At 40.2% G+C, this 27,315-nt stretch overlaps 2 protein-coding genes across 2 annotated transcripts; one reads left to right on the top strand and one right to left on the bottom strand.

Annotated features, from left to right (window-relative positions):
• Positions 1-561: 561 nt before the first annotated feature.
• On the top strand, positions 562-2,246 carry tcap (titin-cap (telethonin)). The gene is made up of 2 exons (XM_020632656.3): positions 562-885; positions 983-2,246. The coding sequence occupies exons 1-2, from the start codon at positions 734-736 to the stop codon at positions 1,371-1,373; spliced, it is 543 nt and encodes a 180-aa protein (XP_020488312.1). The 5' UTR covers positions 562-733; the 3' UTR covers positions 1,374-2,246.
• Positions 2,247-20,089: 17,843 nt separating this feature from the next.
• On the bottom strand, positions 20,090-21,607 carry rprml (reprimo-like). Its single transcript, XM_065964260.1, has one exon. It carries the CDS (start codon positions 21,113-21,115, stop codon positions 20,786-20,788), a length of 330 nt encoding a protein of 109 aa, XP_065820332.1. The 5' UTR covers positions 21,116-21,607; the 3' UTR covers positions 20,090-20,785.
• Between the last annotated feature and the right edge of the window lie 5,708 nt (positions 21,608-27,315).

Genomic DNA, 27,315 nt, shown 5'->3' with positions numbered 1-27,315 from the left:
GGGGGTTTGATGTTTTCACAAGGCTATGCTGTTATATAAACTCCTTCTGAACTGAATTAGGATTTAAATTCATCGTGAGACTCCATAAAGTTCTGTAGCTTGTCACCTTTTTACCGTCTGATGTTTTATTTCCCTTCCTTGACCTTCATGCCTGAAATATCCTATGTTTATGAAACTCCTGTGACATTGTTAGCTTTCCATGTTAGCGGGATGCCTCTCTCCGCTCTCAACCCTATCCGTATTAAGATTCTGTCTTAGTCTAAAGCCGTTGTATGTCTTTGTGCATGTTTATGTAATCACAAAACAAACTTTCATCTCTAAGATACTTTGATCCTAGCTGAAGTGGAAAGTGATGTGCAGAGGGATTACAGAGGTGACCTGGCATACAGTTTGAGAATCAGGGGATTTTCCACCCATTTACCCTCCACCCCTCCTCAGAGTGGCTTCCAGCTCTCGGGAATGAGACACGGAGAACTTGGTGTCAGATGTCAGCACACGCTGATTGTAGAGTGACAACATGGATCAGAAATAGAAACAGAACATCTATAAAAGCTGTGGACAGATCCAAGCCCAGACAGAGGCAGCGCAAGAAGAGTAAGAGAGAGTGCCAGCTGGAGCATCCCTGCTTCTTCAAACGAACAGCCTCATCACAGGACTGCTAGCAGACCCTAAAAACTGATCAACAAGACCAATCAGAGGTGATTTACCTGAGACAGACCTCGCCACAGCAGAAATGATTCCGATCTGTACTGTCCTGGAGAAGCGTAACGGCGTGGTGGTGGGAGCTAAGCTGAGCTGCAGTGTACAAGAGGAGAACAAGGCTCAAAGGGAGAGCTACAGCGCTGACTGGCATAGTGTCAGTCTCAAGACTCAACCTGAAGAAAGGTGAGAGCTCACTAATCAATACACAAAATATTTCTCGGTTTCTTTGATGTCTAATGTAAATCTCTTGAGTTTCTAACTTTTTTTCTGATGTCCGCAGGCAGACAATGAATTTTAATGACAAATCTCGGAGGGAGACTCTGTCCAGGCAGTGGCAGGCCCGGGTGTTGAAGCAGAACTGCCCCTCTGGTGTCTTGAGAGTGGGCACTGTGGAAAGAGGGGTGAGAGAGCACCAGCTGCTCCCAAAGAGAAACACCCTCCCTCTGCCCATCTTCACCCCTGCAGAGCTTGGTATCAGGCTTGGTCGTGGAGCCCCACACACAGAGGAGGACCTGCAGCCCTTCACCGTCCCAGACGGAGTCTGTCCCAGCAAGAGGACCGTGGACGAGATCACCAGAGACCTGCCTCCTGTCAAGCCAACACTCATGGAGTTTGCCAAAGAAGCCAGAGACCTGGGTCGCTCCATGTCCCAAGAGGCCCAGAGAGGGTGAAAGACAAAAGGACCAAAAAAGGAAGAGGGCATGTTTAGGAGACAAGAAGGATGACATTTGGAAAAAGATAGTCATAAATCAGTGTGTCCAAAAGATTATGACAAAGTGTATATAGATCGATCTCTGTTGACATTCATAGGTAGGTTTAGTATTATCTGTGTTTTTTTGGTGAGCACAGCAACCATGTAAATGTCACACTTTGTCACTAAGGGCTCTGGGGGGTCAGCTTGAAGGCATTTGCATTGTGATGGAGTAGCAGAGTGTGTATTCTCAGCTGTGCAACAGACTGATCTCTGTCTGTGCTGGCCAGCTGTTCTTAACATATCTGAGAAGTTCTGCTGCATAAAATAACAAGTGCAAATATCCTTGTAAGGTAAATGACATGTTTCATGAGGTCATCAGTTTGATGGAGTATACCTGTAGTAGATGGTAGATGTATGCAATGATACAGAAAGTGACAGAGAGAAAATGGTCTGCAAAAAGAGGATAGGTTTTATACAAGAAGGGTGGACAGAAAGAGAGAGAGTCAGGGGGAGGTATCGGGGATTGAGGAACATCCAGCTCCACAGTCTCTGATCTTTGTGAAGAGTACAGAATGCTCTGGCATGTTCTCACTCTGCAGCTGTACATAAGTGACGTGTGTGTCCCCTCTCTGTGTGTGTGTGTCAGCTGACAATTCTAATCAAGTGGATTTAGGAAACTAATAAGCTGTTCTGGAGTGAGTATTAACTGATCTGCCTAGTTAAGTGGCAGCTTTTATATGATCAAGGAGCAAATTCTGTATTAGCTGAGGATACAAATGAGCAGAATATGTGTGCAATTATGTATATTTTTCCTAGATAATTTCACAAATAAAAACTGAGCTGCTCTTCACTCCTCTGTCACAGTTTTATTGTATGACCTTACAACATTCATTTTCAGATTGTTTTTATTGAGGAAAGAAAATTGGTTGATGGCACGCCTCACCACCGGCGTTTTTCTTTTCTTTTTTCATAACATTTTTATATGGTAGAAACCGCAGAACACACTCATGGAGCCCACAATCTGGCATATATGTAAATATACAGGAAAATAAACGATAACACTACTTCCTAACACAGCCTTTGGTGTTGCCCTTTGACCTTAGCTGCTTGTTGTTGGGGTTTGTGTTGCCAGTTTTGTCCTTTATAAACATGACTCTTAAGGTCACTGGTCTGGGTGCTGCAACCAAGGAAGAATCGTTTTGTTGAAATGTAATAAATTGGGGCTAATCAGCGGATTCAGGAACTGTTGCCTAGGTTGTTTTGTTGTGACAAGAAGTGGGGTGTATGAAGATTAATACAACGAGCAATGAGGATGCGGACTGGTGAGGACGTCGTGTTAACCCACATGGAGGATACAAGCTGAGGAAGAGGACTGCATTAAATGTGTAAGTTACAGAAGTGAGTCTTCTGTCCTGCTGTTTGTGTAGGCTACCTGCAACACCTGTAGTCGTGGTAGTGCTTATGTTGTTTTTGCTGGCAGCGAAAATGTTACAACTTTTAATTTATGGTCTAAGGGGAACTACAAAGGGTAACGAATCCGATAGTTTTGAGAAAATGAAGTATAAAGGCTGCCAAATGGATATAAGTTTGAATATGTATTTACAAATAAACGAAAATTTGATATTAATTAATTATAATTATGATTAGATTAAAAAAAAACAAAAAAACTACTTTGCTTAAATATACAGTAGATATATTTAGACCAAGGCTAACAATAGACCACCAAACACACACAGAGCCAGGGTGCCAGTAGAGTAGGCTGTGACACTGCAGGTATACAGCAGTCCCAAGTGAAGAGCATGAAGTTGTGTATCATGATTTTTTTTTTAAATATTTGTTAAGCACTTTGTGTGTATGCATTTATTTAGTTGAACATGGAATGAATTGTTCTTGATTTGGTCGTAATATTATTTGCCGTTTGTTGTGATCAACAATCTTTAGCCTCTGCTACAAACAATCCGGCCCACGTCACTATTTCACTATTTCCTTGTGCTAAGCTGCTGCACTAATCAACCTGAGTGGTAATTAATAATGCACCTTGCAAGTATTCAAACCTGGTAGTTGCCTAACTGCTGAGTTCAACTGCAATGAAAGTGCTATGAGTAACACTAACTTCTATCTCTAGACAGGTTCATCACTGTGTGACTAATAGATTTGATTAGACTTCATTGCTTCCTGAGGTTGTTGAGTTGTTGACAGAGCAAAGGAGATACAAACTTGATATATAAATTACTGTAATAACAAGGGTTTGTAGCTTTATCACTACAATGTGATGATAAATGTTTGTATGTAGAATTGAGAAAAAAAGTGAAGAGAGAGAGAGAGAGAGAGAGAGAGAGAGAGAGAGAGAGAGACGCTACTGACTAAATTAATGGTACATAACATACACTGCTTAAACTATTGTTTACTCTCTAAATCAATTTCCTCAATCTGATCTTATTTGTCATTTATTACTTCTGGTAGCCTCACGTCTCTGTTCTCCTTCCTCTGGTGGCTGTATTTGTCTCTTTAACCCCTCTGACCTACTGTTCCTCTCTTTCTTTTTCTCATCACTCTCACTTGTGTCTCTATGGCAGGCGGCGTGTGGTGGTTTGATATTAATAGCTTGGTAAACATTGCCATTAACCCTGGAGACAGTAGAGACAGCCGTATTGGCACGGTCTTCGCATGTGAGCTTTTAATCCTCATGTTTTATCAAAGATTTGACTGTGCTGCCTTCACTTGCCTATCTTTTAAATTCCGACCCGCACTGCTGCTGCTGCTGCTGCTGCTGAGCTCCAGCGCTCCCCACCCTGCACTGTCGCAGTACTGTATAGTTTCCAAATGAACCTCCAAACCCTGAAACTATTTCCAGTGGATGCCAAGGAATGTGGGAACTCAGTTGACGTGTGTTGTCACAGACAAATCCAGTAAATTGAAATTCTTTCCTATGCCCCAGCTGTCTGAGAGACATGGTGCTTGATGTATTATCGCATTTGGCAAAACTCCGCGTTGCTGCTTCTGCGAGCAAGTTAATGCAAAACCAACTCAACCATTAACTCAACACATTTATTTTTCAGAGTAAGAACCACTGAAGAAACCTGATACTTATTTTTTATCCAAATATATCAAAAAATATGAAATATCTAATATGCAAATGTATGCAATTGTGTTTTGCATTATCATCGCTTGCAGGGGATGAGGCGTGTGCCTCCTCTTATCCTTGTGAGCACTCATCACTGTGTATTTAAAGACCAGGGTCACACAGTGTTACACAGCAATAGATCTTGTGTGGTGTCATACTGTTACTATGTATCCCACAGGGGTATGTTATGGCCTTTACATTAACAATAGGACATGCAGAGTGAATGTGAATACTTGTCAACACAGAAATGCATCTTGTTTTCTTGTGTGAGATGTATTGTACAGCGTGTGGTGCGTTTGCCGTCCCACTAAATATCTGTTGCTGCTCCCTACTGGATCATTTGTGTAATGCAGGATTAACATGGTAAAAGTGTATATTGGCCATTACCTTCCACAATATCATATTCATTTGTCTTTTTCATTTGTTGTAAAAGAACATAAGCGGTATTCAATTGTAATAAATCAATCACAAGTTTGAAATCATGATCCTTGAGAGAGGGTTAGAAAAAAAGACATGAATTTCTATCCCTGAAATCGCCCATTAATCACTCGGATCTTCTTTTCTGTTCCTGCCTCAACAACACAATTGTTCTCAATGGAAAAAAAACACTACACAAGCTTCTAATTAACTCATCCATTCACAATCAACAGTACTATGGCAGCATCCCCAATCAGCGCTCTTCTCATCATGATTACTGTGAAGCTGGCTGCTGACACCTCTTTTGTCACCCTGCCTAGGAGGGCGCCTACCCATGACATCACGGGAGCAGACTGTGTGAATCGGCGGTTTGATGGGTGTTGCTGTGTGGTTGCTTTTACCTGCTGCTGACCTGTGACGTCGACTCCCGCGGTCCCAGTGGTGCATGGCGGGGGAGGATGAGGAACAGAAGGTTTGATCACACAAGACACAACATAATGAATCTGTTACATCTCCTTTTTTTTTAATCAGCGTGGTACAAAGGAGTGAGCATTAGTGAACATACATTGATAAGTGGGTTTAGTGTGTCATTGAAATGTGTATTTAATAAATAGATAGTAATTGTATCTTAAGTAAGATAAGTAAGGCTCTGCAACACTTGTTGCAGGAAATTAAGACCTATTGTCTTCAAAGAATAAGTCACTCACAGCTATTTTCAGAAGGATTATCATCAAATAATAAACTGGTTATAAGAACTGAATGTCCTCCAATAGAAGGCCAATCAGTACATTTGTTTGTTATTTTCTTTTTTAGAAACCTGATTCACAAAGCAAGGCTTCTATATAATGGCAGTCTCATCGGTTTGCTCTTCATCTCTAAATAAAAATCTGGTGTAAGCTTTGTAAATGTTCATCCTGTCAGCAGGTAATAAATTTATACAAACTGCTATTCAGCTCTTTTCAAATAGACCACAGTGAATTTTATTCTGTAGTTTATTCAACAGTAAATCCATTCACCGTCATTAATGAGTTTTCATGTGAAATATAATGCATATAGAGGAGCTGTGATCCGCTGTCTGTATGGCAGTGAAGATTTTCGCTTTTTTTTGTCGGTCTTGGTAGAGCAGTGAAGTCTTGTGCAGAAGCCATGCTGGGCAGAACAGGCTTGGAGAAGGCTGTTAATGGTTGTGGTGTATCTCAGGGTCCATCTCTTTGTCCTGCATTATAACCAGATATAATATAGCATGACAAAGTGAAGGAGAAAAAACAGACCAACCTTTTTCCTCTTAGGGCAACATCATTATTTTTTACTGTCAAAGTCTCCGTTCACTAACACTGTGCTGTGTCCTTTGTCAAAATGTAAAGAAGAAACATGCTTGTTCACTTATTTAAAAAAAAAAAAAAATTATTTTTTTTGTGATTGGCAACAAGGTTGATTCTTTATTCTGTATGTCAACTAAAAAAACAAAGATGTTTTCCATTTAAGTACAACAGCCCCACTGTCCCTATCCATCCACATTCCCTGTAACTCTTATTGATGTGTTGAAATCTAACATAGTTTACAATCCAGTTTCAAAAGGAAACTTTGGAATTTTGGAAGCTTTGATTAAAAACTGGGTTTTTGTGTGTGTTTGTTGACGGTTGGACATTTTATTGAATTAAGATATGGGTGGCACTCAGTCTAATCTTTTTTCATCTTCTGGGAAATTCATTTTTAAATTAATAATTCAAGACCATTCATAAAAAAAAACTAGATTCAATCTGTTAACTAAACAGACCCTGATCCTGTCTTTTCTGGTCCAGTGCCTGATGTGGTCCTGTTGGTTATGATGACTCTGATGACTCTGAGCAGTCTGGATCATCATGAGCTCTTCAAGTTATGCATAATGAGAAAATAACAGCCCATCACACAGCTCTATCTGAGGGTCCTCTGATTTTCCTATCAGCCTGCTATTGTGTCCCCTGGGTGATTAACCCACATTGTCTCAAAGTGAGGCGCTGAATGTGAGGCTCCTAACTCCATTTTCTCACTCAACATTTCTTCAGCAATGACTCACCTGCCTTAATTATAATAGAAATAATAATCCCCTCCTCTGAAAGATAAATATGTTTGATGACTCTTCATTCAACTCACTGACTGCTATGATTCAACTGTCTGACATTTTCAGACGTGGTCGGCTGCAGTTTTAAAGGTAATCTGTCAACCAGATACGTTACAAGATGAACGCTGATCACATAAGGGAGCGCTGATTGTTTGTTTGCGCAGATGCTTGACACTCTTCATGATATTTTAACATGATGCAGGGTTGAGATGAACTGGCCTAACCTGAAGGCTGTATGTATTTTTTGTTTGTTCCCTTTCTGAGATTTTTTTCAACATCAGACAGTTAACACGGCTTGCTGTGTGCTTAGCTATTCAGTCAAAGAAATATGTGCTCCAGCTTGTTCAGTGAGTGAAATAATGCCATTTATTTACATGTTAGCACTTCTTTGTTGGCAATCGAGTCGGCCATCGCCGTAGGCTTCTTAGCTTGTGAAGTGTTTTTCATGCGTTGATATGTCAGTGGCATCCTTGGAGTCAGATTAGTTGTTCCCTTTCCTCTGCAGAGGAGGCTGCTGTGAGGAGCAGACCATTTGTATTAAGTTCCTCAGATCGTTTCAGTTAACAACTGTTTGCGTCCCAGAGGAGATGTATGCGGGCTAGCAGACCGTCTCCTAATTTCCTCATCTCCCTCAGCTCTTATAGTCAAAACAACTCTCTCTACCGCCACAAAAAGAATCCCATCCATCGAAAACAGTGTTGTTAACATTCTAGTGAGCAAATAAATCAGCCATATACATCAGCTATGATGACTTAGCATTAGCGGCCATATGAGGTCAAAAGATAGCCTAAAAACAATCACCCTCCTCATGTTGTTGTGTTGGGACATTAAACAAACTTTCTTAATTGTGGTCCTGTTTCTATATTTGTAGCACTTTTAGATTTGTTCTAACTTTATAAATCAAATGTATTTTTAGTTGATCGTTTTTTTAAATCTGTGTAAACACAGTAGGTTGTCACACATAGAGCTTGCTGGAAGACTGTTTCATCATCTTGAGCTAAATCTTGCTGACACAACCTTATTTTTTTTTTTATAATTGAATGATACTTTAAGAAGTCGTAAAACGAGCTGACTAAGACCTGCTTCAGCACTTGCACATGGATTTTAAGGGCGCACACTCACACACAAACTCATGCCGTCTTATTTTATGCATTGTCCAAGCTCAAGAGTAGACCATAAATAATAAATCTGAGTGCTTGCAAGCAGGCTGGTTATGTGACAGACGGGCGAAAAAGAGCTGCGAGAGTGGGATCCTGAGATTTAGTTTGTGTGTGGTGACAGCCTGCCATACCTTCCTTGACGTGACCACCAGGCCCTAATGGAAGGAGCGGAGCCAGGAGACATGATGTTTCCCTGGGAGCTGCTGAGGCATAGTGGTGGGCTGCTGAGGAACCTGGGGAGGAGAAAGATGGGACTATAATGAGGCTCTCTGCCTGGAGGCACAGCGGCTTAAAAAAAATGCAGTACATTTGTAAGAAGTGAATCTCCACACAGAAGGAAAAAAAAGATGCCATTTATTCCCCTTTATGCACATAATATTAAAATCATCAATCCTTGTAATACTAGAAATGATCACATCCCGACCTACAGCTCAGGATCAGTGCATTTGAGCTACACAGGAAGCGTAGGCTAATTGTTGCTATGATGAAGAGATCAAGCCTAAAGCCTAATCACCAGAGCATAAAAACATCTGAGAAGCTTGTGGAGCATGTGGTCTAACGTAGATACATTTATTCCGTTTATGCCATATGTGAGAGATACAAGTGATGTTATTTACAAGACACTCAATATGTATCTGTGCAATTGCAGGGGCACACAGTAGCAGGTTGCCAAGGAGCCAAAATACAAGCAACAGTTTATGTATGCATAGGCACACGCACATACCCACACAACAAAGAAAATACACACAAACATATTCCCCAGAAGCCAAACGCAGAGCAGCTGGTAACTCAAAGCCCTGAAACTATTGCTTGTAAAAGTATCCACCCACTCTGTACTTTTTTAGTTCTACTGTTACAACCGTGAGTCACAGTCGATGTAATTAGGTTTTTATGACACAGAGCAAATGAAAAAAGAAAGACAATAACTGCTAAATGTCAAAGTTAAAATTACCTAAAAAGTTCTATCCAATTAAATCCTGGGTAGGCGTTCTTGATATTGCTTTTTTTATTTTTTTTATTTCAAAGTCGGTCATTCCTCAAAACGGACGTCTCTTTTTCACAATTCTTCCCACGGTCAGCACGGCAGAAGTTGAGTGCGTCTTAACTGTCAATCACTCTTCATTGCTTTGACATAAAATCAAATCAGTCAAAGCAGTTAAGAGTGATTGACAGTCCACCTCGACCTCTGCTGTGCTCCTTCAGGAACCACGTCTTTCAAAAATGTTTTCTTCTCTCTGACTGACACATCTTTTTTACTCACGTTTAAATATCACTGTTAATCCCTTTAAAGACTTTTGACACGTGAGGATTGTCCATTAAGGTGAATGAATTCTTTCATGGAGGTGGATAATTTGAGTTTGCTTTGAAGCAATGAATGCTGAACATTTATGGGTGTATCATTAAAAGGACATGAAGGGTTATTGGGTTGAGAACTTGTGTCTAAATGCAGAAGACAGGGTAAACGAGCACCATTGTATTTCTATTTCTGTTGCCATCCTGTAGTTTGTAAAGTCAATAAGTATAAGTTCATATTGCAAAACAGCAATTACTAAAGTTGCATTTTTTTATGCACTAAGATTTACTCTGTAACCTGGCAAAATATATAATGTATATATATATTTTCAGTAAAAGTGATGCATGTGTGATTTTTCAAACGCTGCAGTTAGAAATCACTTATTGTAATGCTAACTTTTGCTTGTGTTTTTAGGCCCTTGGGTTGTGGTGGGAATGAAGTCACTGTTGGGAGACAGTTGTCGTCAGTGTTTGGGGACAATAGTTCATTCTGAGAAAAGTTTGTCTTATAATACGTCTTCTGGTTGCATGTGATGAGTGCATTAAGGATTTGAGATGAATTGTTGGGCTGTAGGTCTATATAGAAAACTGAACAGTCTTTAAGTAATGACAGACTGTTAAAAAACTTTAAAACAATTTGTCCGTAGTAGATGAAACTTTATTCTCTGAGAAGATTGTCAAAACAAGTTAAGAATGAGCTGCTTGAGTTTGATTCAACATGTGAGAAAGGATCATAAAATACATCATTCATTTTTCATAAATAAGTAGCACTACCGTGTCAATTCATGCATTTATACATGCACCATACACGAATGTTCAGTAACATTTCTGATCCCCAAATACAGACGTTCAATGTTTACACTGCGTGGTTATGGTAGTGATGTAATAGTCATATAATACTACGGTGAACATAGAAAGCATGTTAATGACAACCAGGATATTATTCAGATGAGATGAGATGAGAAAAAAATCTTGAACATCTAAATCATCAACACTTTTTACACACTTTTTACATTTAGCAGCCACAGTCATTTATCTAATAGTGTTACAAATGGTTTGTACTTCTAGTAATCACTATGGAATTATTTAGATGAAAAGATGGATTGGCGGAGAAGACAAGTGAACAAACGCTGGATTGTAGTTCTTCTTCTAGTGATTTCCTGGTTGAAGGAACTGACTGTGACTCAGTTTTTGCCCCCAGTCACCCCCCGTTGGTTCTCCTGTATTAATATTTAAAATAACTGTGATGTGGCCACAGGTGTGCGTTTATTGAGTGCTCAGTATGCGACACAGCCAACAATGCATGTATAATAGATGGCTACAGCTTGAACAGCACTATGGCAGACCACACTAATTAGCCCACGGTTTATATTCACTGTACTAACCATGCTGCCTTCCAACTCTCCCTCCCTCCCCGACCCTGCTCTCTCCCTGTCAGTGGAGGGGCCTCTACTCCCCCATTCCACCACAGCTCTGTAATTAAAATGCTGTAATCTGGGTGGATCGTCTCTATTTTTAACCCACCCCCCCCCACAAAGGAAGGCTTCAAGCGGTGAAGGAGGAGGAGGAGGAGAAGGGAGGTCGGAAGAACCACAGCATCAGGTGATGATCAACTTTGTGAGAGATGAAGAAACTAACAAACTAAGTTTAATTGGCAGAGAGGCCGAAAGCTTATTCTCATCCTGTTTCCCAGTGCAGCCCACGCACCTGACGTCCACTCCAAAGAACAGATTGTTCTTTGTACAAACAAGAAAAAGAAAAGAGAGAGAAGAACCGTTAAAAAATATATCATGAGACTTGTGGTCCAGATCTCGTGCATATGTGTAAGACGTATTTAGATAGAATTATTGCTCGACAACTTCGACAAAAGAAAGTGAGGGTGGGAAATTCTTCGATATAATCTTTTATCATCCTTGGCTGGAATCTTATCATGCATCAATTTGTAGATTTTTATAAAACTGCGTTTAAACACTTAAAGTGTAATACTTGAGTCTCATTCAAGAGTTCTGTCTCATCAAATGTCTAAAAGAAGACAATGTTAAAGTGAGTTTTATGCATTTACCACAATTTTTATTTTTTATTTTGCTGCCATGTTAGAGTAATGGAAGAATAGTTCACATCTATTTCTTACATAAAAGAAGCAGTCAAACTCTAAAGAATACTGCATGACAAGTAACACAGGTTACTCATAGTGTTTGGTTAACATTATTTTTGGATGGAGGTGAAGAATTGGTTGAGGAGTGAGTTAATAACCACTTAAAGGTTGTATATTAAACAGCTTTTCAACCAGTTTAAGGTCTGGTCTTTGAAGTCTCAGAGCTCCCCAAAACATCAGTGAAGTTCCTTGTTCTAAATCCACTCTGATCCTGTATTTGATCATGCCTATAAACCCCTCTATTTCAGACCTGCTCAGAACAAGCTGTTTCTGTGTCTGTAGCTCTAAATGCAAATGAGCTGTGTTTGACCACACCCCTTTCTGGAAAGGCTTGGGTAGCTAGGCCTTTCTTGCACCATGCCCTAGTGTTAACAGTGAGAAGGCAAACTCGGCGAACAGATTAAACAGCTAGCTTGGGAGTGTCACCAACCTGGGGGAGGGGTTAGTGCCCTTTGTGATGTCATGAAGACAAAATCTCCAAATGGCCTGTGTGAGCACACATTTTCTGAAAAGTGGAGCAGACAAAAGACAGAAAGGACATCATTTTCTCATAATTGGGGGATTTTGAGACAGAGTAGAGACACATACTAGTGTTAGAAAAACTGTCAAGTGTGTTTTGCATAGTATGTGACCTTTAAAAAATCCTTCTTGTGGATAAATTATATCAACGTGTCATATTTTTGCATTTAGTCCCATGTTAAGTTTATTAAATAAATCCTAATCTAAACAGTAATTTACTGACTAGCTACCAAATATATGTAATGCCCAACCTTTTGCTCTGATATGCAATGAATTAGGATCATAAAATATGAAAAAAAAAATTAAAATACTCAAGTAATTTGCAAGTACCTCCAACAGTTGCTTTAGGTAACTTCTGACTTATGTCACTGATCGCAACCATACAGGGTATTATTAGAACATTTCAGGAACCATATATTATGACTTATGTCAAATATGAATGAGACCCTGGAGCTTTCTGACTTTTAAACAGCTCTCTATAGGAACTCTGCTGTTGAAGGATGATTAAATCATTTGCACTTCTCAGTAATATTTAATCACACTCACACACACACACACACACACACACACACGGTCATCAGTGATGGTTAAAGGGATAGCCCATTGCATTAGGTATAATTTATTCATACCTCTGGGTTCGAGAGAGAAGGCCGTGCATGGAGATGCCCGGGAGTTCTCACTGCGTCACAGCTAACAGCATTAGCCACATTAGCTTGCGTATGGCTGTACGCAAACGGCATCACTGTTGGCTGGAACTTGCACATCTTTGGATGTTGTTTTTTTTTCTGTTGTTTGCACTAATGTTTGTTGGATGAGACAGTAAGATTTGAAATTAAGGCATTTGAAATTAAGGCATTTATCATTTAGTCATGAGGGTGACTCAATTTCGTGCCACCCCAACCCTTCAAACACACACCCCTCTTTTGCCCCTCACCCTTTGCAGCATAAGCTGGAGAACATGGCCATTACCCTTCCCCGTTCCTATGGCAACACCACCCTGCAGCCCTTATGTGGAGATTGCAGTGTGTGTGTGTGTGTATGTGTGCGTTCACAATCACGTGTGGGTGTGTGTGTATGTGCATGACGCGCTAAGGTTTGTTTAGATAATGTCAGCGAAGAGAGCGCTCAGTTTTTTTTAGGGTTTAATGTTGTCCTCTTCCTTAGGCTGTCTGTCACTGATACATACACAGCCTCAACAATAGATTGGCAAAGTTTGGGGGGAAAAGTACTCACTGTTGCAGTCCAGAGTATTTTTGGGGTTTGTTAGTTTTAGGTCATGTTGTAATTCTTTCTGATGGATCTGTGCGGCAGGTGTTAAGTAAATCTCTATTATGAGCAGCTCCACAGTAAGAAAGGCTTAGTGCTTTCTCATCATGGGGCCATCTAATGTCACCTCAACCCCTTTAGGAAAGCTGAAGTGTGCCCCCTTTGCAGTTTCAATCTTCAGTAATGCTCAAAGAGAAAAGAGGCGAGATGAAAGAGATGATATCTAAGGACAAGGAGAGCACAAGATTGACATGACACAGCCAAAGTAGAGTGAAGAACAGGGCGGAGAGAGTGGATGTTATTCTCTCTTCTGCTGGCACTGTCTGGCACGCGGGGATGAGAAAGAGAGCCAGAAACACAATGTGAGATAAGGCTTTGAAAATATCTCCTCTCGCTTGCTTCTTTTTCTCTTCTCCCCAAGGAGGTGGGCTGACTGACAGATGCTCCCCGCCGAAACTACTTCCTCCCCCGGGTGTGGGCAAGCTTTGTATTGTGCCTACCACCAACTCAGGCCAATTAACACATCTCCATGCACACTAAGAGTTTATTAATATAAACTAGTTAGCCACGGACACCAATTATCTGGCATTCAGCCGTTTACATTTTAAGTGGCAAGAGGAGGTGTGTGGTAGTTGATGGAAAGAGTTTATAATGATGCTACAGAACTGTGCACCAGATTATGGTCAATACAAGTGATTTTCAGTGGAAATCAATGGGCTTAGACGCGCAGCATCCCCTTGAGAATAAGTGGTCATTAAAGAAAAGCATATAAATGCAATTTGCATTGGACAGAAAAGCCCCCCCATTGTGTGGATGTGTGTTTTTTGTTTATTGTAGGCTTGATTAGTCCCATGGTGATCGTCTCCATCTAAAACAGCCAAGCTGGTGTCATTGTGTCGCACCTCCTTCTCCCCAGTGCTCCTCTCTGAATGCTGACTTAATCAGACACAACCTGTGCCTCGCTCCCCTCGCCATTTTTGATGTGTGACATCCACAGTGCCGAGCCGTCCTCATGCTCTCACTTCATCACTTCATGTGTGTGTGTGTGTGTGTGTATCCAGATGCAGAATTGACCTGGACATGATCCTTGGTTAAATGCAAAAAAAAAAAAAAAAAACAAGATGAGAGATGGTTCAATGCGACATATGACTTGCCATACCTCATGGGAATTAGATTTCACCTCACTGAAGGCCTCCACTGACGATGAGCCTTTGTCCTATTATGCTCCATCTAAAACTTTCCTACGGGCTGGAGGCTCATTAGACAATTGAATTTACAGCAGTATATGATTTCCTCGATGAAAGTGTGGGCACAGGGAAAAGCGCGTGTCACTCTCCATAACACTGAGGCACGCACAATGATGTACCTGTTCTGACTTTTCTTTCAGCGCGTAAAAGCTGCAGTGCTGAATGGGATTGTGTAGCCACCTGTGCTGCTAGAGATGACACCACACTGGTCTGGTTTGCAGACATCTGTTCCTTCTGAATGTGATTAAGCTCTTTACACAAAATAACACGTGAAAACTAAACCTGTGAATACAAAAACATTTATATAGTATTTGTAATGATTCGTACAAAATGGATTGAAGAGTCCCTCCTTTTAAACATTTAAAAAAAAAAAACTCTTTAAGTTTGTCCTTGTAATTACTTTGTTCTTTTAAAAGACACATGAATGACAAAAGTGTCCTCATCCATACTTTGAGAAGTGCAAAAGAAGAAGGATAATTCATTATTTTGACTATAAAGCTTTGTCCTTCCTTATACAGGAGCGGAAAATTCATTTTCCTTTCATGTACTCAAGAAACACTTTGACTCATTTTATTTGTGAAGCAAACCTTTGGGTGTTATCATCTTGTTTTTATGTGTATTCTTTTTTTTTTTTTTTTTAAGATTTATTTTTGGGCTTTTTGTGCCTTTAATGGAGAGAAAGGACAGTGGATAGAGTCGGAAATCAGGGAGAGAGAGTGGGGAATGACATGCGGGAAAGAAGCCACAGAGATGGGATGTGAACCTGGGCCGCCCGCTTGAGACGACAGCCTCCATACATGGGGCGCACGCACTGACCACTGCGCCACTGCGCCACCAGCGCCCCTTTTATGTGTATTCTTGATCATTGTAACAAGCGTTACATCAAAGCACATGTTTTTAAGAATTCAACCCCATTGCCAGTTCATAGTGTCTGAGAAATCGATTTTTAGATGGATAGAAAGCCTCAGGAGAATAAGAGGCAGAGCTGCTGGAATGACATCACGCTGACGCTCTCTGGCAAAGATCAGGAAGAAACAACAACAGAAAAGAACAGTGAACCATCAAACCACCCAAAAAGTAAAGAATGCCTCAGGGTAGCTGACAGCACAATGTTGTTGTTAAACCAGTCCCATTGGCAAATGCTGCTCGCATTAATGATGAGAATATGTGCAGCATAGAAAAATACATTGTGAGTGTGAAATGATGTGGGTGTATCATTCTGTAGATGCTTCTCAATGTGTTAATTGAGTTAAGTGTTAATGTGTGTATGCATGTGTGTGTGTGTGTGTGTGTGTGTGTGTGTGTGTGTGTGTGTATGTGTATGTGTATACTTGTGAATGCATAATCGGCAACTATTAAGATAATTGTGTTGTGGGTAACGGAAAGATTGAGGCACTTTTGCTGTTTGTTTGTCATTTGCCAGCACATAATGGATTTATTTAAAATTTCATGAGTTTGAATGCGAGGACAATCGATTCCATTTGAGCTGAATATGGCACGAATTCCTTGAAATGATGTGGAGGAAATGTGGAGGAAATGTGTGTGTATTGTTTTTGTCTGTTCTGTCTGCATGTGTACATAGAGGCCGGTATGTTTTCTGAATGTTTTCAGCTGTTTGGATGCAAATTGGATCTAGCAAGTTAGGGTTCTCACAATACGTGAAAAACATTAAGGGTATTGAAGGGTATTAAGGGTAAGAACTGCAGGCTATTACACCTTGGATTTCTAGACTGCTCCTTTGCTTGGATTGCACCCTAACTTTAAACAACACAACATGAGGCTAAGTGATAATGGTATCCAAAAATATGTGTGCAGAGGACAAGCATACATGTCACAGTGTATCGACTGACTCGGATATTCAACTTTTTTTTTTCCTGGTAATGTATTGTAGACAACATTTAGTTTAACAATAATAATAATAATGATTATTATTTTTATTTTCTAGCACCTTTCATTCAAAAGTGCAGCTTCATGTGCTTGAAAAAAAGCAAGTTGCGACATAAATGAAACAAGTTAAATGAGCTGTATTTGAGAGAAGTAAAGAACAAAGAATCCGGTATGATTTGAAAATGAGGTGGGGGGCGTCTGTGATACCCTTTAAAATAACATCCAAGTCAGACATCTTTCTATTGGCTGTGTTTGTGGCTGTATCCATACGTGTGTTTGCTGACAGAAGGCAGAGAAAGAAATGAGTGTTCACATCCTGTGTGAGATATTAGATGGCGTTTCCATTCCTCTACTTCACTGCATGTATTGTTATTGCCTTCACCTTTGAATACAACACATCCCATTAGAAACAGATTGAATGGGACAGAGAAAGACCACTTCATCCTTGTGGGACCTGCGTCAGCAGAGAAGACCGATCTTTTGTGTATCTTGCCCTCTAATCAAAAACATGGAGGGAATTAAAAATATTTTTTTTTCTACAGTGTCGCATACAATAATAATTCTGAATTGTGTGAAATATTTTCAGGTGAAAAATGAAAGATTACAAGACACCATCACTGTGTTATATTAGGTATTTACCTGACAGCTGAGATTCCAGGCAGAGCTATCTTGAGTGCTATGTTGGTTTAATCACCATTATTTCTGTCAGGATTTTATGGCCAGTGCGCTGTTCATTATTTTCTATGAGGTCTGTGTTGTAAAAGGTCAGTGGTGGCGATGCTTCCTGACAAGCAAATGTACGGTAGCTGTAAGGAGAGTGAGCTGGGAAACACACCAAATCTGCACAACTTCACACGTGCTGATTGGGGTTAAGGGTTAACATGCTAACGTGTTGTGCTAGCACTCCTACTGCAACATTAGCTCATTAATATCCTCTTTGTGAAGTGCTCTTAGCTCAATCTGTGCTGCTGCAGTCTCCTCATAACAATGGCTCCATGTCAAGCACTCCAACTTGTAGAGACATAAAAGCACATTTCCTCTTGGCTAAATGAATCATGCGGATCATTAAAGTGGTGGTGCTCCATGCTAACTCTTTAGCATATGCTCAGTGGGCGACTTGTTGTGCCTCCAAAAGTGAGAAAATAAAAACTTAATGCCAGCTGGTGAGTCATTTAAGGAGAATTCTGTGTTTGAAAATGATTCATTTTAAACTAAATAACCAGATAGAAATAATGCATCTTAAAAAGCTCAATGATTTCATGAAAAAGGCCTTATTGGCAGCAGGTTGTAATATTTTTTGTTTAATTATGTTCTGCACTGTCCTGAATGTTATTTGTGCCACAGTATGCAAGATTAATTTAAGAGCAATATGTAAGCTATCTACTGAATAAATCATAACATAAAATAAATATAACATCGGACATTAAGGAAACATGCTCTGAAGTGCTGGCTTCTCGGTCAATAACGCAGCAGCAGTAAGTCCTCCTACGTTACAATTCCAGTCTGAAATGGTCTGTATTTGTTTTGACCAAAGAGAGTTATAAGGCACCCCACTCTGCCGTTTTGGATGCCTATCGCTTTGCCAGGCAAACGGTAGACCAAAAGGTGTTGGAGCAATGGAAGTGGGCAAGCGAACTGGTTCTTCTTTTTTTTTTTTTTTTAGGGAAATTTGGGTTTACACTCTGTTATTTGAAAGGACATGTTTCTCACACACACAGGCCTGAATCATACGCATGCACTGTGGACATGGATCGGTCGAGAGATGTCAGAGTGGGGCTGCTACAAGCTGCTAAGCAGAGAGCGCACCAGAGCAGTTGGGGGTTTGGTGCCTCACTCAAGGGCACCTCGACAGTGCTCGGGAAGTGCCCTGGCACCTCTCCAGCTACCAGACCAACTTCCAGATTTGGTCAGCACCGGGACTTGAACCTGTGACCCTTCGATTCCAGACTGAGCTACTCCCACCCCTACATATACCATATACCTGATTGGCCTTTGCATTTTTCTAATAAGCTCCAAGCTTTGTGGAGATATGTTAGAACAAGGTCTCGCAATTGTTTATAATTTAGACTGCCCTACCCATTTTAAACGCTAGGTGTCAGAGTTTCATATTGCTCCTTTAAGTAAATATACAGTAGATGTGTTGAGTAGTAGCATTTGCTATTAGCAGTTAGCTACTCAAGTAATTTGCAAGTTACTTAAAAAGGAGAGACAGGGGCACCAGCAATGGTTAGTGCGTGCGCCCCATGTACAGAGGCTGTGTTCCCCCAAACGAGGGGAGTCCAGCTTGTCATTCCGCACTCTCTCTCTCTAATTCTCTCTCTCTCCCGGATTTCTGAGTCTAAACACTGTCCTGTCTCTAAATAAAGACATAAAAAGATTAAAGTTGAACTTTAAAAAAGAGAGAGCTGTTATTTCTTTAAGTCAACTAACAACAACTTTTATAGATGTGTTGATTTTCTCAAATAGTTTCAAATCGTTTCTAGAGTTGTTCTAAGCTGGTAAAGATTGAAGAGGTTGTATTTATTCATCTTGATTTTCTTTTGGTTGAGCTCAGAATTTGTTTTTGTTTTTTTGTTTTTTGTCACATCAGTGTCCAATGTGTGCATGATGAATGGTGCATGTGTGGATGCATGGTTGTCTTTGTAAGGATTCATCCAACCCAGCTCTCCTAACAAGTACTGAAATAATAATGAGAACAGTGGTTGCTTCTGAGTGGGACACAGGAGAGAGACGGAGAACAGGGTGCAGATAGAAATGGAGAAGATTGCAGTGAAATTGGACCAGAATTTGGAGCAGTGGAAGCCTAATACCAGACATGAAAAGTGAAACTTTCTGAGTATTTCTGTCCGTCTAAAATAAAAAATAGTCTGGAGTGTTTTTCATTTTCTCTAGAAAGGAAACATGTGAGTGCAGTGTGATATTAAGGTGATGGGAGAGTAATGGATGTCCCTATATGTCCTCTTGGTTTGAAATCCCAAATCTGCATTGAGATATTCATGGCACCATGGCACCAACAAAGAAGAACCTATAGCTGGATGTCAAACTTTGAACGTGCAATGGGGGCTGCTGGGAAATAGAGTAGTCCAGGTGAGTATGTTTTGTGGTTACAGCTGGTCACCTCTTCCGAGAGATCAGATTAAATGCTCTGAAGCAATTATGAGCTCACCCTGTTGTCTACAAGATGGATAATTTAGCCAGGCTTCCAGTAGCCTCTCTCTATGAAGCTGACATAAATGACACACAGCTCTGTACAGAAATGTTAACTGTGATTGTGCTATTATATCAAACAGTTGACATTTTTCTGTCACTTTCAGTTACATATTATTTCCTGTGATTTCCTCAACATTTATATTTAAAAAAAACATACTAAATTCAACAGTAATTCCCAGTTTGTGCTTCAATAAAGATTGGTACAATGAAATATCCATACAAACATAATTCTGAGACTTTGTGTCAAGGAAACGTCCAGTTTTAACACATTTAAAATTACAAACATAATTGAATTAATAGATGACAGATCTAAATGTGGCCATTCAGTCTTTTAATGGCATGCTGCAATTTTTAAAATTGTCTGTACATAATATCTCATGCAGCATCAGTGATTTCGAAAGTGCAAAGACGGGTCCAAAATAACAAATAACATTTTTCTTTTTTTTTTAGCGAGCATGCCAAACAGAACCAGAATCACTCCATAAAGCTTTGAAAGTGTTTGTTGAAAAACGTGAAGATTTTACTTCTTTAGACTGGTTTTTTAAGGAGACCAAGAAAAATACTTTTTTTCAGCTACATATGCTACACATTACACTCGCAGTCTCGGAACTATAAGGATTCAAAAGCATGCTTTTCACAGGTTTAAAAACATTCACCGATAGTCATTTCAAATGTACAAACAAAGATAAGAAAGGGAAAAAAAATGAGGTAACGGCTTGTAAACATTTTGTCACTTTGTTCAAGTTGGCAACATTGAATTCACTGAATAGATTCAACAGATCGTTCCACGTGTAAACATTCCCCGTGTTTTACGCACACATTTTACGCACAAACAGGTGTCGCTGGACTACCTTATTTTAATCGTTTACTCGGAAGGAGCAGTGATGTTTTTGCATATCTCTCCTCACCAGGACTCAGAGACAGCATTCTTGAGAAGTACATGCAGATGCAGATTTTGATCCGCTGTAGGAAACGTGCACCAGATCCTCGAAGTACATGTGCTCCTTGCTCTAGCTGAGCCCGATCATGACCGTCTCCACGTCTTTGGAAGGTCTCCGCTCCTTCACCAAGAAGTTGATCATGCTCTCCGATTTGATCATCAAGTTGCACCCGAGGAAAAATATCCCGAACACCACTGTGAGTGATAGCACGCACAACACTGCGATTTGCACCACGCGCATGACGAAGAGTTTGCGCTCGTCTTGTGCCAGCACCAGGGAACCTCCACCGTCGCCAGTCACCACGTTGTCGGAGCCGTTGTATGTTGCCAGTGTCCCAGCCAGGGTCTGACTCCCGTTAAACAGCGCGCCCTGGGTCACGTCGAAAAAAGAGAGGTTCATCTTTCCTTGCGGGTTATGAGTTAACCGAGACGAGACTCCGCTTGGCAGGCACTCAGGCTCACCACACAATCTGGACTCCAAGCAACAGTTTGCGTCATGTGACTGTTCAGAAAGAAGTAAGAGTTAAAAAAAAGAAAAAGGAAGAAAAGACGCGCTTTTTAAAGTCCAAATCTACAGGCAAACATTGAAAAATCCCACAGTATCACTGCGTATTGACCACAACAACATTGCCAGACTGCTGCTGCACTCAAACAGCGTCGCAACAGTTGCAGCCAAAAGAAAGTTTCTTCAACTCAAAGTCTACGTTTTCCTGACTGTAAGTGAGTCTTTTTCCACTCGGCTCAATGTGCAAAACGTGTTTCCCTGCGGTGAAATAAGAGACAGCCCTTTGCGCCTGTGCTCACCTGCGAGTGCTCCTTTTGTGCCAAGTCTCTGGTGCGTTTTAAAGTGATGATGAGTTCCCTGTGGACCACACCACCACTCCTTACCGGGGGAGCAAGTCAGATGGCTTCAGTAAATGTGTCGCGCTGCTGATGTACTAAATAGAGGAATAAATAAATACATGAAATCTCAACAAGTCCGAAACAGACAGGCTCCTGCCTATCCTCTTACAAAATTCCATTTATGCTCACGTGAAGAAGTAGAATTAAACAAGATTAGTTTCAAGAGCGATAACATGCAAATGTAACACTCACATTTGTTCCATCTGAAGTACATGGTAATTCTAACTTTTCTCATAAAGCAGTGTGTTTTATTGTTTTCCTATTTTAAAAAGTATTTTCTGCTGTTTCAATATTTTTCATATAAAAAGAAGGATACATTACTTTAAATGTGTTCACTTTAAAGTCTCCCCTAAACCATGTGTAGCCTACATATTTTGACATCAATTGACTGGATGCATTGCACATATTAAAACACATTCACTCTGTATGGCCTGTCATGAAGTCATCAAAATAAACTTTCAAACCTGAAAGAATTAGTTGAGTGTGACTCAAAATGAGCTGGAGATTGGTATTAGCCACTTTGAGATGTATTTATAGAGTTTTATGCCAGTTGCTGGGGGAACTGTCACTGTAACTAAGGGGCCACAGGAATGAGACCAATATAGGCACAGCAAGTTATAACTTAGAAATGAAGACATGAATTAATAAACTTATCATTGAGCCATTGCAAATATTTTTCAGCAATATTAGATTTCACTGTGCTGGCATTTTCCTCTGCAGTGGCTGAAGAGAAACCTGTGAATGACAGGTGGGTCTCTGTTTTTTATTGGAATGTGTAATTCAAATATCACTTTGTCTTCCAAGTGTTGTGTGGAACTATACGGGACTCCAGCTTACCTATATAGGTTCAGGTGAAACTCCAGTAAACAGATCTGTACAGAAGTAGGAGCCTTTGTGTGCAAATAAAGCATTTGATGAAGTCTGTGAAGATTGAAATTTCAAATCACTATTGATTCTTATTTCAATAATTGACTTTTCCTTTATCTGTATGGAGCTAATGTTATTCTACCACAGCACTCACATTCTTCTGCATCCATAATATGACTTTTTCTTATATGGGGGCGGCACTGTATTGACAGGCTGCATCTGTATAAAAAAAGTTAAATCACTAGAATACTAGAATGTCAATTTCATGCAACCTTGAGTGATGTTATTGGTTACAGAGGCTACATAACCCAACATGCAATGGCTTCTCATCACTTTCCAAAAAGTTATAATACTATTTTAGTTAAATAATTTGTAAATAGAAAACTTGTCAATATTTAAGATTCCATCATTATATGATATTGTACTTCATCGTGTCACAAGACATCCTTCTTGTTGATTACTAAAACAGGATCTCTAATGCTCATCAAAACTATAACGCATAAAGGAGCTATCAGATAGTTTTGGCTAAACAGGAACCAATTTGATATTTTTGTCTTGTAAAATTCCCAGATAATGTCAAGCACCCTAAATGCAAATGAAACATAACTGTTCTTTAAAAGATGCATAAGTGAAATATGATTTAATATTGTATCACTATACTCAAACCTGATGTGAAATTGAACATTTCCAGGGATGATTTAACAGATTCAACAAAAAATAGCCTCAAACATTTTGAAACGACCAACCAGGACTCAGAGCCTGTCAAACTAATCCGCTGTTTGTCTAAAAACAAAGGCCATGTAATTCAATTTGGGATGCTCCTGATGTCTTGGTAAGCTGCTTTCAGCCACAAACTGACAGGCAAGTCTACAAACAAAGATTAGTTCCATGCACAAATACCTTTCATAAGCCTGGAGGAGGTTTAATTACAGAAGACGTATTAATGGCTGATAACAGAAGAACAAGGACTATTTTCCATGTGTAATAAGATCAAATAATCCTTTTAGCCTTCGCATTTCGTTGCTGCAAATTAATTGGCTGCATCTAAATCTACATTTAGCAATTTGAGTCTGTTGTTTTATTCAGTGTGGTGCAATTATGAAAAGTGGCTTGTTCTTACACTTCATCTCTTAGTCATTAAATGTAAATCATCTGCTACTGTTAAAACCTTACATTTCCTCTAAGGGGCTTTAAATGAGAAAAACTTAAAAGAATTTACAAGTGAAGAAAATGTGTGTGCAAAATCCTGTGAAAGGGAAACGTTAACATCATATTGCTCTTATTCAGTCTTTTTGAAAATTTGTCATTCACATTTAAATTAAGTTTTTGGCTTTAAAGCATCATAAACAGGAGAACCTGATGCTGATTTCTAACTTCTACCTCTTTGGAGCTTCAGGCCGAGGATTTGCTGTTAATGCTCTACATAATGTTAATCTTTTGGTCAGAGGCAGGTGTCGAACTCGCGGTTATATTGTATATGTAAATTGAGAAATATTTACATGAGGATGCATATAGAAATGAAAGTGAGTTTCTGACTTGTTCCTTAGCAACAGTAGACCTATGAGCCCAGTGACAGATGGTTGCTGAAGTTATTTTGGTTTAGAGGGAAATGAGAGGGAGGCAGCGACAAGGTGCCTGGACGGAGTAGAGGGGGGGGGGGGGGGGTTGGGGGTCCACTTAACATGAGGGAATTGGCAGCCTAGCAACACAAACTAAGTGAAGACATCCATAGCAACTAGGAGGTGGTGTTTGACCCCACCCACCTGCCTTTTCCTTCTTACCCCTACATTGTTTTTGTGCGTAGCGCCAGCGTGAGGCCCGACACAACTCAGGACTCACAATGGACACGCCCACTCTCGGTTTCAGAGGGAACACACTCTTCCTTACAACTTTTTTTGTTTTTTTTCTTCTATTAACAGCTTAAATATCTGATCACCGCAGCCACTGTGCAGCAGCTGTGTCCCTGTGTGAGGTGGATTATGTGTGTGTGCAATTAATTGCCTGGAAAACCAAGGTGGGTAAAGTGTGCACCAAAAAAAGATTGTTTTGGTTATTAAATATGGATGGACCAAATATCACATGATGCAGAGAACGTCCCTGAGTATGCCACCTCGGGGACTCTTAATCATGCAGGGGTAAATACATTCAATAATTACACGCTGATACAGGCTGCGAGGACACAGTGCCACATCAACCCCACACAAAGAAAACATCAGTCATAGAAGTTATTTTAAGGAGATAATGACTGCATTGCTTTGATTTGCATGGGGACATCAGGCTCTACTGATGTGTGTGTGTGTGTGTGTGTGTGTGTGTTCCTGTAGTGCATCCACTGCAGTCTGTCCATTTGAGTTGGCTTGTACGACAGACGGAGTGCAGATTTCAGGAAACTAATTGAAGAAAATCCTGCTCTGTCTCTCCAGTGGTGACATCTCATGCACTGCACCAGTCGCTACCCATTAACTGCATTTCCATTTAGATACATTTCCACATCTCAATAACAGAGGCAACAATAGACAAGCTGTCTTTTTCGTTCCTTTATTTGACACATTCAGCCTGCTTATATCTAACAGCATGCAACGTTAGACTCTTCACAGTGTTGAAGTCTGGTTATAAAAGAAAAACAAGATCAGAAATCCCCTCGTGCACTCTTTCTTTTTCTCCATCCTCTATCTATCCTCAGCTGTAAGTTTATCTAATTTTACTTTGTCAACATATAAGCTGTTGTCCCCTGAGACAGAAATGTGAGCTGCAGATCCACAGGGGCTAGAGGAGGAGGAGGAGGAGGAGGAGGAGGAGGAGGCAAAGCATCAAAAACAAAAGTACACTTTGTCCCTCGTCAGTATCATAGGACTGCAAAGCCTTCGACTGACAAAAACACATATTCTCCACTTGACCCTCCCACCGGCGACCTAACAGCAAAGCAGGACCGGGTAAGTTGGTTGTGGTTAACCAAACACTGCAGCCAATGAGTTTTGATATTGGCTCTGTGTGAGGCGTTTTTCAGACTCGGTGAACAGCTTAAAGGGCTCAAGATAGATCCGTAACACAGGTCAAGACCCTTCAATCCCCCTTTCCTCGTCTAGCCCCCCCCTTCTCCTTTTCTGTTCAGTCTTAATTGGCTGCCATCTGACCCAGTCTCTGGCATTTTATTCAGGACAACTGGCGCTGTGTACTTCCCAAATACCATTCATCTGTGGGGGTGGTGGCCACAGAAGGCTTTGGCGCCAATAGATCCAAATCAGTCAATACCGGAGAGGGCTTTAATTGCTAACAATGTATTACCTGCATCATCCACCCACAATGAGACTTTAATGCCAGCAGAACCGTTGACTATTTTAGCTTTTCTACTTTTTCTTCCCCTCTATTTCTGTCATTTCTTTTAGCGGCACTTCTTCGACACTGGTGGCAGTAACTTAGCAACCAGTCAGAGAATAAGAGCAGGGCACGGGGATAAAGATTCAATAAAATGGACAAATGCAGAGATAAGAAGCATTGTCTACCTTCACAAGCCTTTAAACACACAAACACACACACACACAAACACAAACCACCATCACATGCCCTTCCAAAGTTCATTTCAGTGGTGCAATCTTAGCTTTCATGCTATTTTCTTTTTGTCACCTTCTTTTAGAAGCTAGAAATGTCCACACACTCCTCCACACTCCATTCAGAGGAATGGGGGAAATGTTTTATTAAACAGCAATGGCTTATGGCAAAGTCAGTCCTGTCAGTCTAAAAACATCAAGAAACCTCTGCCTATCATTATCACCTGTATGAACTCTATTGTAATCACATATTCTTTTTGACCACCAGGGGTCCTAGTTTCACAATTTTTGATTGGCTACTTTAAAAGGGTAGTCATACATTTTGACAGCAGAGGTGGTAAAAAAGGTTATAAGCCCAATTAAAACAACTTTAAACTAAAAGAGGCACCAGTCTCATGTTGTGGATCACCATGTCATGTTGCATCTCTGTGGAAATGACTGCAGGCTCTGTTTTGTTGGACTTTTGTTGGCTTTTGGGGAGGCTGTGGCTCAGTGTCAGAGTTGGTCATCTTGGTTCGATCCCCAGCTCCTGCAGTCACATGGAAAATGTGTCCTTAGGCAAGACACTTAAACCAGAGTTTCCCCAGCACACAAAACAGCAAATCAACTAATGTGCTGAGAGCAGAGATGGGTCTTCCACACATGTCTACACATGTTTTAGTGTAGTAGAATAGATTACTGGGACTGTTACCAATGTGGAAACAGTTATATACTCATTTGTACAGTGACTTTAGAGCCCACTCCTATAAATGAATATGTCATAGACTTATATTAATGTCCGTTGTGTTTACAAGCACAACTTTTTCTATAACTCAACTTAGAACAGATGAAAGAAGTGTTTGAAAGATGGACACATGTAAGATTTTCTGAATGCAGTGGTAGAAAAAAATCTGTTGACTTGTAAAAAAAAATAAAACTTGTACTGAAGTCTTTTAATGTAAAAAAAAGTTTCATTGATTTGCCTTTTATTACATTTCAGTATTTAATATTCTTTTAACAACAGCATTGTAAGCCAGTGCCAAATGAATGCCAAGCTCTCCACATACAGTTACTAAAGAGGGAAATACACGTTTGCCTTGTGTTAACATTCGGAGATATTTGTTAACAATAATATTAGTGTTTCATGTCTTCCACTCACCGTCTGATTTACAGCTCCTTTTAGTATTATAAACAAACAGAAATCTTTCCATTTGTTTCTTGATTCCATTTATAAAGTAAAACCACACTAACTCTCAAAATGCTCTTAAATTCGGACCATCTCACTTGTGCAAGAGATATACTG

This window comes from Labrus bergylta, chromosome 16, assembly GCF_963930695.1.
Source record: "Labrus bergylta chromosome 16, fLabBer1.1, whole genome shotgun sequence".
NCBI classification, from domain to species: Eukaryota; Metazoa; Chordata; class Actinopteri; order Labriformes; family Labridae; genus Labrus; species Labrus bergylta.
The sequence above is the reverse complement of the archived record's forward strand: the minus strand, read 5'-3'. Positions and strand labels throughout refer to the sequence as shown.

Coding starts and splice junctions, on each gene's coding strand:
- tcap (XM_020632656.3), top strand. CDS start 734: ATGATTCCGATCTGTACTGTCCTGGAGAAGCGTAACGGCGTGGTGGTG. Junction 886..982: donor AAGACTCAACCTGAAGAAAG/GTGAGAGCTCAC, acceptor TGATGTCCGCAG/GCAGACAATGAATTTTAATG.
- rprml (XM_065964260.1), bottom strand. CDS start 21,115: ATGAACCTCTCTTTTTTCGACGTGACCCAGGGCGCGCTGTTTAACGGG.